The sequence below is a fragment of the Aquarana catesbeiana genome, linkage group LG03, assembly GCF_042186555.1.
Source record: "Aquarana catesbeiana isolate 2022-GZ linkage group LG03, ASM4218655v1, whole genome shotgun sequence".
In the NCBI taxonomy this organism is placed as follows: Eukaryota; Metazoa; Chordata; class Amphibia; order Anura; family Ranidae; genus Aquarana; species Aquarana catesbeiana.
The window spans coordinates 125,504,029-125,522,453 of NC_133326.1; the positions used below are offsets into that span (position 1 = coordinate 125,504,029).

An 18,425-nucleotide genomic window follows, 5' to 3' on the forward strand; every position below is an offset into this window, starting at 1 on the left:
ACGTCAATCATAACACCCAAATATAGGATGTATGGGCATGCTATTAACTGCCAGGCCTTTAACATCGAGAGGAGTATCAAAACGTATGGAATAGTAAAAACCTTGAATGATAAGAGGAGATAAAGATAACAAGAATGAAGGATTGGAAGTAGAAATGGGAACACTGGGATAAGAGAGAGGATAATCCCAGGCAGGGTAGTGTTGTTTTCAATAGTTTGTATTTACTTAATGGGGTAGGGGGGGCCCAATGTAAGCCTTATGGGCTTTTTATTACAGGCAGATGTGCAAAATACTGTACATACTGTTTTTTTTATATCATTTCACTTAGTGTGTGTGGAAACCATCACTGCAATCTGTCCTGTAATAAATAGATGTATTTGAATGGTTTATAGCATTGTTCTTTCAGTGTGAAACCTACATGGCTGGCATTGGCCATGAATCTTTTTTTAAATGTCCAGTCTACCCAGTCATTGTGGAAATTTTCTCATTGGTTCCCTGCTGATAACGATCCCCGACCTTCATTTTTCACCTGGCTGGCAGCAGATTACAGACACACCTTGTGACCATTACTGCAGCAACAACTGAGACATTATGGATTCTCTTCCCACTTATAGCTCGTAAGTAGCAAAATTGTTTAAATAGACTGTATATTCTCATTTTACCCTGTACAGCTACTACGTACTTTCAGATATCATATCACACATATTTGCAGTTTAGTTAGTTAATGTTATATACTGGTCATTTCTTAAAATGATAACATGGGAGACAGACTTGATGGAAGGACTACATTTGTGAGAACGTGTACCCAATGAAATTTGTATACATCCGTCATGTACTCAGCCATTTCAGAAAAATATGCGTTTTAAAAGGGATCAGTCAGTGCATGGTTTACTTATCATTATAAGGATATGACACCTTATTGAGAGAGGCTGCTTTTGAGGGGAGGTTGCTTTTATGCTTTTTAGATTTTTAAAAATGAAGTCCGCCTACAGTAGGCATTTGATTTTTCAATGGATTCCTGCGGATTGAACTTTCACTAGCTTGCTGCATCTTTCAGATCCTGAGACATGTCTCAATTTAACCATACACCTGTAGAATTTTGTTTAAAAATGATCATTTTTGGAATGTTCATTCGAATTTATAAGGCCGGTCATAGACAGAACCGGCCGAGATTTGAACCATGTATGGGCAGGCTGAATGCACCAAGTTAATCGATCACACAACCAGCCTGTGGATCTTAAGTGCGATTATCACTAGCGGCTGGTATAACGACCCCCTGCCAGGAGAATACAATGACTCGGCAGGAGGGATTCCCCTGTCTGTATGATGGGGGAATCGAGCAAATTTCTATTTGCACCGCATATGGCCGGCATAATTTTTTCTTAAAGAAACAAAAATCTAAATGTGAATGTAATTTTCATTTGGAAAAAATCAAATCTAGCGTAGTGAAACCTGTTTAATGCATCTGGGAATTCAATCAAATAACAGGTCTGGATGAAATATTAAGGGCTATTGAATAAAATAAGTTGACCTAATGCTGGCAAAACAATTTTTCTGAATTTCTATATGAACATTCCAACTTAAATCTAACCATGTTTGGCCAGTGTTAGTGAGCTACCAGATCTGTTCTTCTGCTGAAGCCAATTAAACAGGGTTATACATTAGGTGAACATAGCTTTTTAAAATAAAAAAAAACTTGCTTGGCCCTGTAGCCTTAAATTTTGGTTGTAAATGTTGTAAAATTTTGCATCTTTTAGAAAACAAATATTTGCCTAATTTGTACCTAAGTATTTATGACAATGTGTATGACTATAAGCCAGTTTAATTTCTCTAAAATATATACATTTAAAGCCATTACTCGCTAAATATAAATATATATATATATCTAGATATAGATATAGATAAAGAATATAGGTGTTTTATTGTAAAAATTGAGCATTAAGAACAAAAAACATTTATGGATTCCTAAGCTGGAAAAAATCTATCCGCTATGTGAATAATGTATATAAAGAAAATAATGATTTTACCAGTCCATTATCTGTGTAGTTTGTGGTTATATTATCACATCAGATCTGTATAGTAGCACTTTAGAACTCTAAGCTTAGAGAATATACTGTACATTATATGGAAATGTAAAATCCATATGTGCTTATTAGCTATGCAGACACTGAACAAATATTCACTCAGTGGGTGACCCTATCGGCCACATTCCCCCCCAAAATCCCCTGACTGAAAAATCAAGGGAGCCGGTTTGAAAATTGTCAGCTGAGTAGCAGGTGCATCCAATCAGATGCAGCTGCTGTTTGGGAATTTTGAAAGCGGGAGGTTCATATGTGCTGTATAGTGTGAAAAGTGGAATCTGATTTTTTTTTTTTTTTATTAGTTATTCAACCCACAGGCTGAATTGAAAAATTACAATAGTACATAGCGCAGCTTATCTTAACCCTCCCCTGATGTCAGTGGGAAGAATAATGTCCCAAATGCTGGATAAAGGCCAGCAAAGGGCCACATCCGTCCCAAGGCCGCAGTTTGGAGACCACTGATTTATACATATGTCCATTGATAGCAAAGTCAAAGAGTCAAGTTTCCTATGTTCCTATTTTTCAATCATCAGTAGAAATAATTTCATAAAACTTTATTTACACATTATCTCAAGCTCCAGTGATTGAAAATTGGCCCTGGTTTGAACCCTGGTGTAGTTTCTGCTGTTGGGGTGCTCCCACTTCTTGTTACATTCTTAATTCATGAATCCAAAATGAAAGATAATATCTCTTGTAATAGCCATGGGAGGTGTGCAGACCTTCAAAAATCTAATCACTAGAATCTGTAGGATGTTTTAACTGTCCAGTGTCTACCAAATATTTAAATCTCAGTTTTTGGTGAGCTCACCCTTTAATTGAAATTCATATACGTTGTAAAATACATTCTGCGTACTATAGACTCGAAAGTGAATTTTTAGACGGTCATGCACAGAAATGGTAGCCAAAGTGGTCCAGGTTTACCATCTCTATATAGCTGACCATGTGTGTCTTCTATTAGATTAGTTATCACTATTAAGACTGGTCATCATATGGTCGTAACAGTCCCACCACGTATACAGTTGTGTCAAAAATAATAGCAGTGTTTTTAAGAAAGTGAGTAAAGCTGAAAATCCTTATAATAGCTTTTATTTCCATACACGCAAATGCATTGGGAACACTGCACTGTCTATTCCAAATCAAAACATGAAGAAAAACGTTTCAAAGTTGTTATTACTTTACAGAAAGTGAAGAAAAAGAAATATTAGGCTTTTCCAAAAAACAGCAGTGTCTGCATTTGTCTTTACAAACTCAAACATTTAAGCCCCTTTCACACTGGGGCGGTGGGGGCGTCAGCGGTAAAACTGCGCTATTTTTAGCGCCGCTTTACCATCGTTTTAGCGGCGGTATTAGGCCGCTAGCGGTGCGGTATTAACCCCCACTGGCGGCCGAAAAAGGGTTATAGGTATAGCCGCGCTGCCCCATTGATTTCAATGGGCAGGAGTGGTGAAGGAGCGGTGAATACACCGCTCCTTCAACGCTCCAAAGATGCTGTTTGCAGGAGTTTTTTTCCTCTCCTGCCAGCGCACCGCTCCACTGTGAAAGCCCTCGGGCTTTCACACTGGAGAAACAGTAGCGGCAGTTTTAGGTCGGTTTGCAGGCGCTATTTTTAGCGCAATAACGCCTGCAAACCGCCCCAGTGTGAAAGGGGCCTTACTGTATAAACCAAAAAAAAAATGCTTGACAATTTGGCTTTCCTGTGAATCAATGAACTAATACTTAGTTGTATAATCACCGTTTCTGAGAACTGCTTCACATCTGTGCAGACATCCCAACCTGCAAAAATTATTTCAGGGAGGTGAGTGTGGCTTACACAGTGCTACATATTGGGCGTGGCTTAAATGGGGTGTGGTTTAATAGAGTCTGAGATGACTTACAGCGGAGGGTGTGGAGAGTGGTGTCAGTAGGACAGTGGATGGTGTCAGTAGTTTTTTATTATTATTATTATTTTTTTACAATTGTATTTTTTAAATGATTTTACAATTTACTTTTGTATTTTTTGTTTTTTACAACAATTTGGGGTGGGGTAGTGGACAGTGTCAGTAGAGCAGTGTGTCAGTAGTTTTTTGTTTTTATTATTTTTTCTATTTTTTACAATTTTGTTGTTTATTATTTTCTTTAAATCATTTTTTTTAAATATTTTTTTCACAGTGCTTCTGGGGAAGGGGGTGGGGAGTATGTAGCGGTGATGTTGTCAGCAGGGCAGTGGACGGTGTCAGCAGGGCAGTGGACGGTGTCAGTAGGGCAGTGGATGGTGTCAGTAGTTTTTATTTTTACATATTGTTTTTTTAAATTTTGGGGAAGAGGGTGGGGAGTATGTGGCAGTGATGTTGTTAGTAGGGCAGTGGACAGTGTCAATAGGGCAGTGGACGGTGTCAGCAGGGCAGTGGACGGTGTCAGCAGGGCAGTGGACGGTGTCAGTAGGGCAGTGGAATCGGTGTCAGTAGGGCAGTGGATGATGTCAGTAGTTTTTATTTTTACATATTGTTTTTTTTAATTTTGGGGAAGAGGGTGGGGAGTATGTGGCAGTGATGTCAATAGGGCAGTGGACCGTGTCAGCAGGACAGTGGACGGTGTCTGCAGGGCAGTGGATGGTGTCAGTGGGGCAGTGGATGGTGTCAATAGGGCAGCGGACGTGTCAGTAGGGCAGTGGATTTGGTGTCAGTAGGGCAGTGGATGGTGTCAGTAGTTTTTATTTTTACATATTGTTTTTTTAAATTTAAATTTTTTTTTGTTCACAATGCTTTTTGGGGGGAGGGGGTTGGGGCAGTGGACAGTGTTGGTAGGGCAGAGGGTGGTGTCAGTAGTTTTTTATTTTATATATTTTTTATAATTAATTTTTTTATAATTTTTGTTTACAATTTTATTTATTTTTAAATATTTTTTGCATTTTTTTAAATCAACTCAGTTGGGGGGGGGGGGGGGGGGGGTCTCCTCTTTGAGACATGGAAAGAGACTGAGGACATTGGTTCCCCAGTCCCTTTCTCAGCATTGAAGACGAATGGACAGAAGACAGCGGCTCTTGTCCATTCATAAACTGAGCAGAGTAACACACAGGTTACTCTGCTCAGTTTTCACAGGACACAGGAGTGATCTCGCTCACTGTGTCCAATTCAGAAAAGGCAGGGGCTGGTAAATGACCGGTCTCTTCCTCTGCTTGCCATCCTGACAGATCCCCACAGCCAGCGGGAGAGAAGGGAAGCTGGCTGCAGGGGATGGGGACGGAGGAGGAGGACAGGGAGCCGGTAAAGAAGGGGGAGTGAAGGACATGGAGGGGGCTGGAGGAGGAGGACAGAGAACTGGGTGAAGGACACGGAGGGAGCTGGAGGAGGAGGACAGAGACCTGGGTGAAGAACAAGAGGGGAGCCGTAGAAGACACGGAGGGGGGCTGGACTAGGAGGATACAGGAAACAGTCAGGTATGATCAGTGCAGCAGGAGGGACAGCTGTGATCACCGATCTCCCTGTATAGCTTTTTAGCTGACAGCCACGGGAGGGAAAGAAGGAGAAGTGGATGTCAGCTATACAGGGAGATCGGTGTTTACAGCTGTCCTTCCTGCTTCACCGATCATCCTCGACTGTGAACCAGGGGACCATCCTGGATCAGCCCCGCAGCCGGGATATCGGGCAGCACTTGCGGGTGTCCGGGAGGCTCCCCCCAAATGCGGGAGGTTCCCGCACCTGGCAGGAGACTTAAGATGTCTGTCTGTGTTGCATGGAGTCGACCAATTCTGGTACCCGTGAACAGGTATTCCAGCCCAGGACGATTGCACTACATTCCACAATTCCTCTGCATTTCTTGATTTTACCTTAGAAACAGCATTTTTGATGTTGCTCCACAAGTTTTCTATTGGATTAAAGTGGTTGTAAATGCATCTGTGCTGCAACCCTTTTTCTTACCTGAGCCCTGCTTAAACCAGCGATGAGCACGAGGACAGCGGCTCCTGCCGCTGTCTCTCTCCCCATTGACTCCATTGTCTCCTTTATGCAGCGGGACACTTTCTGACACTTTCTCCCCCAATGAAGAGGAGGAGCCTGGAGCACTGGTGGGGGACCCCAGAAGAAGAGGATTGGGGCTGCTCTGTACAAAATATTGCACAGAGCAGGTAAGTATACACATGTTTGCTACTTTTATACAAAATAAAAAAGTTTACAACCACTTTAAGGTCCAGGGATTAGGCTGGCCACTCCATAAAGTTAATCTTGTTTAATTTCAAGGGCATTTCCCCTTTGGCATAAGGTAACATGACCTCTTCAAGTATTTTGATGTATTCAAACTGATCCATGATCCCGGGTATGCGATAAATAGTCCCAACACTATAGTATGAGAAACTATCACCATATCATGATGCCTGTGCCACCATGCTTTACTGTCTTCACAGTGTACTGTGGCTTGAAGTCAGTGTTTGAGGTACATCTGACAAACTGTCTGCAGCCCCCAGACCTAAAAAGAACAGCTTTCATCAGTCCACAAAATTTTATGCCTTTTCTCTTTAAGCCAGTCAATGTGTTCTTTGGCAAACTGTAACCTCTTCAGCACATGTCGTTTTTTCAACAATGGGACTTTGCAGTGACTTCTTGCCGATAGCTTGGCTTCACATCTTCTAACTGTTACAGTACTCACAGGTAACGTTAGACCTTCATTGATCACCCTGGAGCTGATCATTGACTGAGTCTTTGCCATTTTGGCTATTCTTCTGTCCATTCGAATAGTAGTTTTCTGTTTTCTTCCACGTCTTTCTGGTTTTGGTTCTGCTTTTGGTTGCCATTTTGCTGAGCAGCCTATTAGTTTCTGCACTTCTGTATATGTTTTCCCCTCTCCAATCAACTTTTTAATCAAAGTACACTGTTTTTCTGAACAATGTCTGGAAATACCAATTTTACTCAGATTTTCAGAGAGAAATGCACTATACACAGGATGAACATTTGCAGCCTTTGTTCTAAAATAAGGGCCACCTGTTTGACACCTGTTTTTTCACAGACTGAATGACCTCACTAATTGAACTCTGCGCTGCTATTATTTTGACCACGCCCCTTTCAATTAATGATTCAATTACACAGAATCAGCAGCATGCATGTCATCACTGTTAGGTCTGTTGGTTTTCAAACTCTACTACACCTACTAGTAAATTATTTGCCATGTAGAAATATAATTTATACCAAAAACAGTGATTGATCTGGTTAGTAATGTTGGGCTTCTATTATTTTGAACACAACTGTAGCATCCTTGCTAAATTAGGCTTAGAAACATGTATTCATGGGGGGAATTAGGAGATGAGCACAAACAAGGTGAAACTAAGGCAAATGTGCCTAGAAAACCAATTCACACAAACGCTAGTTTTCATTTGCTTAGCTGTTACCTAACTTCACAGTCTTCTATTTGCACAGCTATGGGTGTATCAAATTTATATGACAATTGCTTTTAGTCATCAGACATGACAGTAAAAAGGTTAGTGCAGATTGCCATAATAATGCAGACTAAAGTACTGCTGAGAAGAACAACAGCCATAAAAACACTGTATGCCATCTACAAGTTGGTTTAGTTGTTCATGGAAACCTGTTTCTTTTTCTCCAACATAAAGTTTTATGTAAAGCTAATTACCCTCTTTACTGCCCATATCCTGCATTAAGAGCCCATCATTGGATGTTCTTTCTGTAAATTGTACCATCAGCATGGCATCTTTCTATGGCACCCTGTGTTGTGCAATAATAAGCTGTCAGCATGACGTTAGTGGGTAAGCCTCTCTGTCTACACAAAGGAAATATGATGCTCATAAAATACATCTAAAATATACTCTACAACCTGCAGCTATTTAAAAAGGAAAAAAAACATAAGTTAAAAAAGATTTTTAACTGCTTTTAAAAAACATTAGAGAATTTGCAATGAGAAATTGAGCTGTCAGTTTATTAATAATTGGCTATTTGATAGTTTTATGACAGTAAAACCAAACAAAATTAGCCTAAAAATGTGTGCATATTCAGCACTCATCCTTTACTTGCCCTTTAGCTTGCTTAAATAAAGTCAGCTGTAAGGAGTTTCTATTTTGCTGATCAATGGAAGTTTCAGACATAAGGACCTCCAACCTCAAGGTGGTGGGGTCAGTTTACTAAGACTAGGTTCTTATCTTTGAGATTACGATTTCATATGTTTTTCAATGCATATTGATGTGCATTTTGCATGTGCATGCATCATGTTTTTTCATGTTGACCAGTTAAAAAATATTCAGGCTAGTTACCAGGAGTCGAAAATGTATTCAAACACATCATACCTGCATTTTTATTATTTACCATTGACTTCTAAATAGTCTGAGCTATTTTCAAAAACCGGTCCCTCCGGGGTTGAGCTTTACACACAGATCCGAACATGCTATATTTATAACATTGCCTTTGGTTACACATGTACTTAAGTGTGTTCCAACATGCATGTTACAACACTAATGTGTGAACAGGGCCTAAGGCACTAGAAATTGTTCACTTAACTGAATTTTTACTTAGCTTAGGCAGGACATGGGTTGCAGGAAAGAAATTTGCACGATTCCCTCATCCACATAGACAGTGCTGACAGGGTAGTGTCAGGGCTGGGCTCAGCCCTTCCTTCTCTGAGCTGGCCACTCAACTGTTGGCTAATTGCCAGCTCCTATCTCTCCACAGTGACTCACCTGTTGATGATATCCTACTCGTCAGTCCTGCCTACTTAAGCCGTCCAGCCCAGATGATCTCTGCCTTTACCTTGGTCAACATCACAGAGACTCCTGCTTTCCTGTTAAAGATTTGCTTGCTGTTCCACTACGCTGTTCCCTGGCTTCCTGACTTTCGGGCTTGTCTGACTATCTGTTCCGGTTACCGAACTTTGGCTATGTTTTGACTACGTTTGTTTTATTTACTTTTATTATTAAACAAGAGTGATTTAACTGTAATTCTGTCTCGGTCTGATTCATGGTTTCTGACAGGTAATCACTCCTGCTGAGCAGTTGTCTGCTCCCAGCGGAGGGGCGGGAAAGCAGCCCCCACCAGGAGAATACATTGATAACCGCGACAATCACAAGTGAATCCGGCAGGCTGGTTGTACCCAAGTTGGTCGATCGATGAACTTGGTACATTTAGCCTGCCCACATGCAGTTCGAATCTTGGCTGGTTCCTGCTGAACCAGCTGAGATTCGAACCATCTATTGCCGGCCTTTCTGAATAATATGAAGCAGTGTTCACTTAAAGTGGAGTTCCACCTGGGAAAAAAAACTATTTTTTTTTTTTTTTAATATATTTTTATTGATGACAGGTTGTTCAATACAGTAAAATGCTCATCACATGCTTGAGCAAACAATACAAATATGAAATGTTTTAAGTTCCATAGCACACTGGATCTCAACATAGAGATAACTGTTCAAAGCATAGATGATCAGGGTACATATAGTACAACATTTGAAAAGGACCTAGTCCTGTCACATATTTTATTGATAAACATATACATAAAAAGAGAAAAGAGGTAAGAATTGTGTGAGAGAAAAAGAGAAAAGAAAGACGAAGAAAAGGCACAAAGACAAAGTAAGAGGTGATAGAGAGGAAGATTGGGGGGAGGGGTGGGTGGGTAAAATAGGGTATCTGCCTCAGCCAGAGTTATGCAAATCATAATATAAGAACGTTATGTGTTCAAAGCCATAATTTCCGCGTATGCCGCAGTATACTTGAAGGCGAACCAGCGGGACCATATTTTTTTCCCTAAGTCTGATTTGTTTCTAAGGGAGAAGGTTAAATCTTCCATATAGTATGTGTGATCTACCTCACCCATCCACTGGCACAGGGAAGGTATCTTGGGAGTTTTCCAGAATCGAGGTATGAGAGCTTTAGCTGCATTTAATAGATGTGGTGTGATAGATTTTTTTGTATGATCCCGCTGGTTCATCCGTACAATGCAATAATACTTGCCAGGGATCATTGGGAATCTCTGATCCCTGGATTTCTTTTATCCAGTGGAGAATAGTGAGCCAAAAGGGTCTGATAAGTGGGCAGAACCATCAAATATGGGCATGCGTCGCTCTCTCACCACAGCCCCTCCAACAGAGAGGCGAATTTTGAGGGAGGAGTTTATGAAGTACAGCGGGTGTGTAGTGCCACCTGGTCAAGAGTTTGTAGTTAACTTCAGCCGTTTTTGAGGACATAGAAGATGAATGAGATAATTGAAGAATGGATGACCTTTGGGTTTCCGTCAGGTTCTTATGGAGGTCTTTCTCCCAATTGTTGAGAAAGCTAGGATATCCTTCAGCAGCAAGTGATCTTAGTGCTTTATAAAAATAAGAGAGGGGTTTCTCCACTGGATGGGCATCAACAAATGCTGCTTCTATCAATGTTAAGTTGGATGTATTGCGCAATGGTTTTGGGAGGGTTTTGATAAAGTCTGACAGTTGTAAATATCTCCATTGATCCATGAGCGATGGGTTCGGCGTGGCGGTGAGCTTGGAAAGAGGTACAATGTCAGAGTCCGATAACTTGGTGTAGTAAAACAGAGTTCCCAAGGTTCCAGGAGTGGACTGAAAAAAAACAATTTAAGTCAGCTACAACTACTGTACCTGCTGACTTTTAATATAAGGACACTTACCTATCCAGGGAGCCCACAATGTCAGCACCCGAAGCCAACCTGTCCCTCGGCTTGGGGTGCAGGCGCCGGCATCCTTACTAAGGGAAACAGGAAGTGAAGCCTTGCTGCTTCACAGCCTGTTTCCTACTGCGCATGTGCAAGTCGCACTGCTCTTTCTTAATGGTCCCTGCTGTCTTCTAGGACCTGTGTGTCTCCCAGAAGGCAGCGGGGGGGGGGAGGCGGAGGAGCTGGAAATTGCGTAGTTCGCAGCACAGATTGAGGTGATCTTTCCCCGGAAGTGGGAGCAGATACCTGGATTTGACAGGTATCTGCTCCCCCCTGAAAGGTGCCAAATGTGGCATCAGAGATGGAGAGGAATCTGATCCGCGTAAGTTCTATTTCTGGGAGGTACTCCGCTTTAATGATTGGGTTATTTGCAAGTAAAAATCCTGTTTTTTTTTTCTCTCTCACGCACGTGATTGGGTATTCAAAGCACAACTTCATCTTATTCATTCAGCTAAGTCAACATTCACTTTAGCAAAGTTTACTTATACTTTGTTCAGTAAACAGTCTGTATTTCTTTCAACCCTGGTATCTTTTTTTTTCTGTTTATGAAATCCAGAGGTTTCCTCTTATTACTAGTAATCTCTACTGGTATTTAACTGCTGAGAAAGTAGTAGCTGCCAAGAAAAATAAAACATTTACTCACTGCTATCATAATAGAAGAACATACAGAGCTAGTCCATCCCGAAAAGAGTGGGAGAAATTGTATTTTGCTATATTTATTTATATTTTTACATAGAGTTGTTGAATTGATGAGTGATCAAGGTTAGTATAAATCAAAGGTAGACATTCAAACGAGACTCTGTAGGTGCCAAAAACATCATCAATAGAATAAAATGTATTCAATAAATAAACATAACATCCTATTTTACATACATTGTTACATAGTTAGTCAGGTTGAAAAAAGACACAAGTCCATCAAGTTCAACCAAAAAATGAAATAAAAATACAATCCCATATACACAAACCTACACCCACAGTTGATCCAGAGGAAGGCAAAAAATCCCAGCAAAGCATGCTTTAATTTGCTACAGTAGGCAAAAAAAATTCCTTCCTGATCCCCCGAGAGGCAATTGGATTTTCCCTGGATCAACTTTACCTATAAATGTTAGTACCATATTGTGTACATTTTTTAAAACAATCGACTGAGCTTGCCAGAACCACCTCTGGAGGGAGTCTATTCCACATTTTCACATCTCTTACTGTGAAGAAACCTTTCTGTATTTTGGAGATGAAATCTTTTTTCCTCTAGACTTAAAGAGTGCCCCTTAGTCCTCTGTGTTGACCTTAAAGTGATCAACTCGACACCAAGTTCACAATATGGACCACTTATGTATTTGTACATGTTGATCATATCCCCCCTTAATCTCCTCTTCTCAAGAGGGAATAGATTCAGTTCCTCTAATCTTTCCTCATAGCTGAGCTCCTCCATGCCTCTTATCAGTTTAGTTGCCATTCTCTTCACTTTCTCCAGTTCCCTGATATCCTTTTTGAGAACTGGTGCCCAAAACTGAACTGCATATTCCAGATGAGGTCTTAGTAATCATTTGTACAGGGGCAAAATGATATCTTTGGAAACCACAGCTTGGCATTGGCATTGCATGCTCTTATTGAGCTTATGATCTACCAAAAACCCCCAGATCCTTCTCCATCATCAATTCCCCCAGTTGTACTCCCCCTAGTATGTATGATGCATGCATATTCTTATCCCCCTAGTGCATAACTTTACATTTATCAAAATTAAACCTCATTTGCCACTTAGTTGTCAATTAGTGCATTGAGGTTGGCTTGTAAATTGGAGACATCCTGTGAGGAGGTTATTCCGCTGCATAGCTTGGTGTCATCTGCAAAGACAGAAATGTTACTTTTAATGACAGACCCAATATCATTTACAAAGTTATTAAAAAGTAAGGGTCCCAGCACTGAACCTTGGGGTACACCACTGATAACCTTAGACCATTCAGAGTACGAGTCATTAACCACTACTCTCTGAATTCTGTCTTTTAGCCAGTTTTCTATCCATTTACAAATTGATCTTTCCAAGCCTGTAGACTTTACCTTACACATTAGCCGTGTGTTGGGATCTGTGTCAAACGCAGGTATACCACGTCCACAGCCACCCCTCTGTCCAAGGTTTTACTTACCTCCTCATAAAAAGAAATCAGGTTTGTTTGACAACTTCTGTCTTCCATGAATCCATGCTGTCTGTTGCTTAAAATTTTTTTTTTCCAGCAAGAACTCGTCTATGTGGTCTTTTATTAAACTCTCCAGTATTTTCCCAACTATAGAAGTTAAATTAAAAGGTCTATAGTTACTTGGTAAAGACTTTGATTCCTTTTTAAATATGCGCACCACATTGGCCCTGCGCCAATCCAGTGGTACCATTCCAGTTATTAACGAGTCCCTAAAAATTAGAAACAATGGCCTTGAAATGACAGAGCTCAATTCTTTTAGGATCCGTAGGTGGATGCCATCTGGTACAGGTGCTTTATCCACCTTTATTCTGTCTAAATATTTCTGGACCATATCCCATTTGGGGCTGTGTCAATAACACCCCCATTATGAACATGAGCTTCCCCATGCTCCTTTGTATACACAGAGCTGAAGAAAGTATTTAATAAATTTGCCTTCTCTTTGTCTCCAGTCACCCACTCAAGATTATTTTGTAAAGGGCCTACATGCTCAGACCTGACCCTTTTACTATTAATATATTTGAAGAATTTTTGGGGGTTTGTCCTACTATCTTGTGCAATCTGTCGTTCGTTTAGAATTTTTGCATCCCTGATTTCCTTTTTACATATTATATTCTTTGTAACATTTAAACGATGATAGCGTTCCTTCGATTTTATATTTTTTAAAAGCTCTTTTTTTTATTCATAGCCATTTTAATTTTGGCCGTGAGCCACATAGGTTTTAGTTTTAGCCTTTTAAACTTATTGCCCATGGGAATATACTTTGCAGCAAGTTTACATAAAGTCACTTTGAAGAATTCCCATTTCTGTTCTGTGTTCATTGATGCCAATATTCCCTCCCAGTCTAAGTCATGGTGAGCAGCCCTCATCCTTGGAAAATTTGCTCTCTTAAAATTAAGTGTTTTTATCTTACCCGTATATGTTTGTTGCTTACAGCTAACATTAAATTAAATCATGTTAAGGTCACTGCGACCCAGATGCTCTTTTATATGAATATTGGTAATAAGCTCTGCATGGTTTGAGATTACCAGGTCCAGCAGAGCATCATTCCTAGTCAGGGCCTCAATAAACTGGACCATAAAGTTGTCTTGTAATAGGTTTTTACATTTTTGCCCTTTCACTGTCCCAGCAATGCTATTACTCCAGTCAATTTCCAGGTAGTTAAAATCCCCCATTATTATCACTGTCCCAGTCCTTGCAGCCCTTTCCATCTGTGCAAGGAACTGAGTCTCCACCTCCTCATTAACACATGTATTCACTTACAGCTGATACACTATTAGTCAAGGTGAACATACCTCTGAATCAACCCCTCTTACTATATGGACATCTAGTACCATGTATGTTTATAGAGAATAAATGCAGCAGGACACAGTAGTCCTCTTACACAATTCAACTTTAATGCAGCAACTATTACATAAAGCTTCTTCAGTAGACAGAGAGGGAGTGTTGCTGTTCAACACATTTGGCAGTCAGCTTTGTCAAGTAGACAGAGGTAATATTACCACTTTATACATAATTAATATTCGATATACATGCACAAATTCCAAAGCACATACATTGATCAGCCATAACTTTATGACTGTCAAGTTGAGTGAATAACATTGATTATTTCATTACAATGGCATCTGAAAGTTGGTGGGATATATTAGGCAGAAAGTAAATATGTTGTCCCTAAAGTTGATATGTTGAAAGCAGAAAAATGGGCATCCCAGTTTGTTGTGTATGGGGCTGCATGGAGACAGACCAGTCAGGGTGGCCATGCTGACCCGTGTCCATAGCCAAAAGCACCTACAAATGAACACATAAGCATCAGAACTGGACTATGGATCAACAGAAAAAGATGGTCTGGTCAGATGAATCTTGTTTTTTTTTTTTTTGCATCATGGATGGATGGGTGTGTGTGCATTTCTTACCTGGAGAATAGATGGAACTATGCAAGCTGGAACAGGCAGTGTGATGGTTTGGGCAATGTTCTGCTGGGAAACTTTGGCCCTGCCATTCAAGTGGATATTACTTTGACACATACCTACCTAAATTCTGGCTGGCCAGGTACATCCCTATATAGTCATAAAGTAAAATACTGCGCTATCCCTTAAGTGAAAATATTCCACACATGTGTTCAGTGAAAGAACAAAGCAAACAAAAAAAAGAACAAGAAATACAAAATAACCATAAAATGCTGCTGCAACCTTAAATGCGAGACAACCCCCACCTTACTAACTGTACAGATAATAGGCTGCGCTGCTAGTAAATGAATGTGATCATAATGAATACAACCACCTTAATGACAATTAAACGTAAGCAAAGTATTCCTTGACAATTAAATGTGAACAAATTGTAAAAAATATGCAGTAATTGAAAAAACATAAATCGCATGCAGAAATAGCGAATAAGGAATTCAGTGATCAAAACAATTGAATCAAGTCCATATATTCAAAAAATAAAAAAAAAATAAAAATAAAAGTTCCTGTGGGTACAGAAAATGAATGGATAGAGGGAGAAAGACACCCTTTCTTCAAGTGATGTAAAAAACTATCTCCGTGAGGAGCGTGGTGTTATAGGGAGTTCCTCCACCTTAAGTAGGTAAGCCCCTTACCAGATCCAAAGATCTCCTGTCAAAGAGATCATACACGCAAGTGGCTGTGTCCCCCAGCCACTGGGTCTCTGTCAGTACGTGTGTCACAAGCCACCTCTCCGGGAAATCAGCCTAATGATGATGTTTCCGCTCCCACATCGTCAGGGGCGAGTGCACCAATGTTTGGCTCCTTTTTCGATCCAACGCGGCTTTTGGTCAATGTTCCACAGAACTCTGTTCAGCAAACAAATATTCATCTGTGTGAAAATAAAGAAACTATGGATACTCTTGAAGCCCACTAGATTTGTACCCTTTTGCTGTTGTTGTGCATAACAACAGCAAAAGGGTACAAATCTAGTGGGCTTCAAGAGTATCCATAGTTTCTTTATTTTCGCACAGATGAATATTTGTTTGCTGAACAGAGTTCTGTGGAACATTGACCAAAAGCCGCGTTGGATCGAAAAAGGAGCCAAACATTGGTGCACTCGCCCCTGACGATGTGGGAGCGGAAACATCATCATTAGGCTGATTTCCCGGAGAGGTGGCTTGTGACACACGTACTGACAGAGACCCAGTGGCTGGGGGACACAGCCACTTGCGTGTATGATCTCTTTGACAGGAGATCTTTGGATCTGGTAAGGGGCTTACCTACTTAAGGTGGAGGAACTCCCTATAACACCACGCTCCTCACGGAGATAGTTTTTTACATCACTTGAAGAAAGGGTGTCTTTCTCCCTCTATCCATTCATTTTCTGTACCCACAGGAACTTTTATTTTTATTTTTTTTTTATTTTTTGAATATATGGACTTGATTCAATTGTTTTGATCACTGAATTCCTTATTCACTATTTCTGCATGCGATTTATGTTTTTTCAATTACTGTATATTTTTTACTATTTTGTTCACATTTAATTGTCAAGGAATACTTTGCTTACGTTTAATTGTCATTAAGGTGGTTGTATTCATTATGATCACGTTCATTTACTAGCAGCGCAGCCTATTATCTGTACATCCCTATATAGAAGCGGCCTCTTTCAGCAGGCTAATGCACCCTGCCACACTGCAAAAATGGTTCGGGAATGTTTTGAGGAACACAACGATGAGTTCAAGGTGTTGACTTGGCCTACGAATTCCCCAGATCTCCATCCAACCAAGCATCTGTGGGATGTACTGGAAAAACAAATCTGATCCATGAAGGCGCCACCTAGCAACTTACAGGACTTAAAGGATCTGCTACTGATGGCTTGGTGCCAGATAGTACAGCATACCTTCAGAGGTCTAGTGGTGTCCATGCCTTGCCAGGTGGCAAAAGGGGGACCCACTCAATATTAGGACAGAAGAATTTAATTAGACTTACACGTTACATTATGCGCAGTCAAGTGGGTTTTCGAGCATGTACGGCCTGTTTGTTATGCCACAGCATTTCAATACGATTTAAGTCCGGACTTTGACTAGGCCACTCCAAAACCTTAATTTTGACTTTTGAGCCATTCAGAGGTGGACTTGCTGGTGTGTTTTTCGGATCATTGTCCTGCTGCATAACCCATGTGCCCTTGAGCTTGAGGTCACGAACTGATGGCCGGATATTCTCCTTCAGGATTTTCTAGTAGAGCACAGAATTCATGGTTCCATCAATTATGGCAAGTCGTCCAGGTCCTGAAACGGCAAAGCAGCCCCAGACCATCACACTACCACCACCATGTATGACTGTTGGTGTGATATTTTTTTAAGAAATGCTGTGTTAATTTATGCCAGATGTTCAAGTTTTGTCTCATCAGTCCACAGAATATTTTCCCAAAAGTCTTAGGGATAATTAAAATGCTTTCTGGCAAATGCGAGATGAACCTTTGTGTTGTTTTTCGTCAGTAGTGACTTTCGCCTTGGAACTCTCCCATGGATGCCATTTTTGCCCAGTTACATATAGTTACAAAGTAGGTGAGGTTGAAAAAAGACATAAGTCCATGAAGTCCAACCTATGTGTGTGATTATATGTCAGTATTACATTGTATATCCCTGTATGTTGTGGTCATTCAGAAGCTTATCTGATCGTTTTTTTGAAACTATCGATGCCCCCCGCTGAGACCACCGCCTGTGGAAGGAATTCCACATCCTTGCCGCTCTTACAGTAAAGAACCCTCTACATGGTTTAAGGTTAAACCTCTTTTCTTCTAATTTTAATGCGTGGCCACGTGTCTTGTTAAACTCCCTTCTGTGAAAAAGTTTTATCCCTATTGTGGGGTCACCAGTATGGTATTTGTAAATTGAAATCATATCCCCTCTCAAGCGTCTCTTCTCCAGAGACAATAAGTTCAGTGCTTGCAACCTATCTTCATAACTAATGTCCTCCAGACCCTTTATTAACTTTGTTGCCCTTTTTTGTACTCACTCCATTTCCAGTACATCCTTCCTGAGGACTGGTGCCCAGAACTGAACAGCATACTCCAGGTGTGGCCGGACCAGAGTCTTGTAGTTTGCTTTGTCAGCAGCAGCTTGGCATCGCATGGCATTGCTGAGTCTCTTTCTTATTGTTGAATCATGAACACCGACCTTGACTGAGACAAGTGAGGCCTGCAGTTCTTTAGATATTGTTCTGAGTCCTTTTATGACCTTCTGGATGAGTCGAGGTTGCACTTTTAGAGTAATTTTGGTAGGCCGGCCACTCTTGGGAAGGTTCACCACTGTTCCAAGTTTTCTCCTTTTGTGGATAATGCCTCTCACCATGGTTCACTGGAGTTCCAAAGCCTTATAAATGGCTTTGTCACCCTTTCCAGACTGATACATGTCAATCACTTTGTTTCTCATCTGTTCTTGAATTTATTTAGATCGCGCCATGATATCTTGCTTTTTTAGATCTTTTAGCGTATTTCACTTTGTCAGACTGCTTCTATTTAAGTGATTTCTTGATTCAACAGGTTTGGCAGTAATCAGGCCTGGGGGTGACAAATT

At 40.6% G+C, this 18,425-nt stretch overlaps 1 protein-coding gene across 2 annotated transcripts in view; it reads left to right on the forward strand.

Annotated features, from left to right (window-relative positions):
• Window positions 1-492: 492 nt before the first annotated feature.
• The window catches only part of LOC141131647 (stimulated by retinoic acid gene 6 protein-like), a 101,835-nt gene continuing 83,902 nt past the window's right edge, over window positions 493-18,425 (forward strand). Inside the window, exon 1 of one of the 2 annotated variants that reach the window (XM_073619177.1) lies at window positions 493-617. In XM_073619177.1, the coding sequence (XP_073475278.1) occupies window positions 592-617 (26 nt within the window). In that variant the 5' untranslated portion in view covers window positions 493-591. The remainder of the gene's footprint in view (window positions 618-18,425) is intronic. The other variant, XM_073619178.1, reaches the window with a different exon arrangement.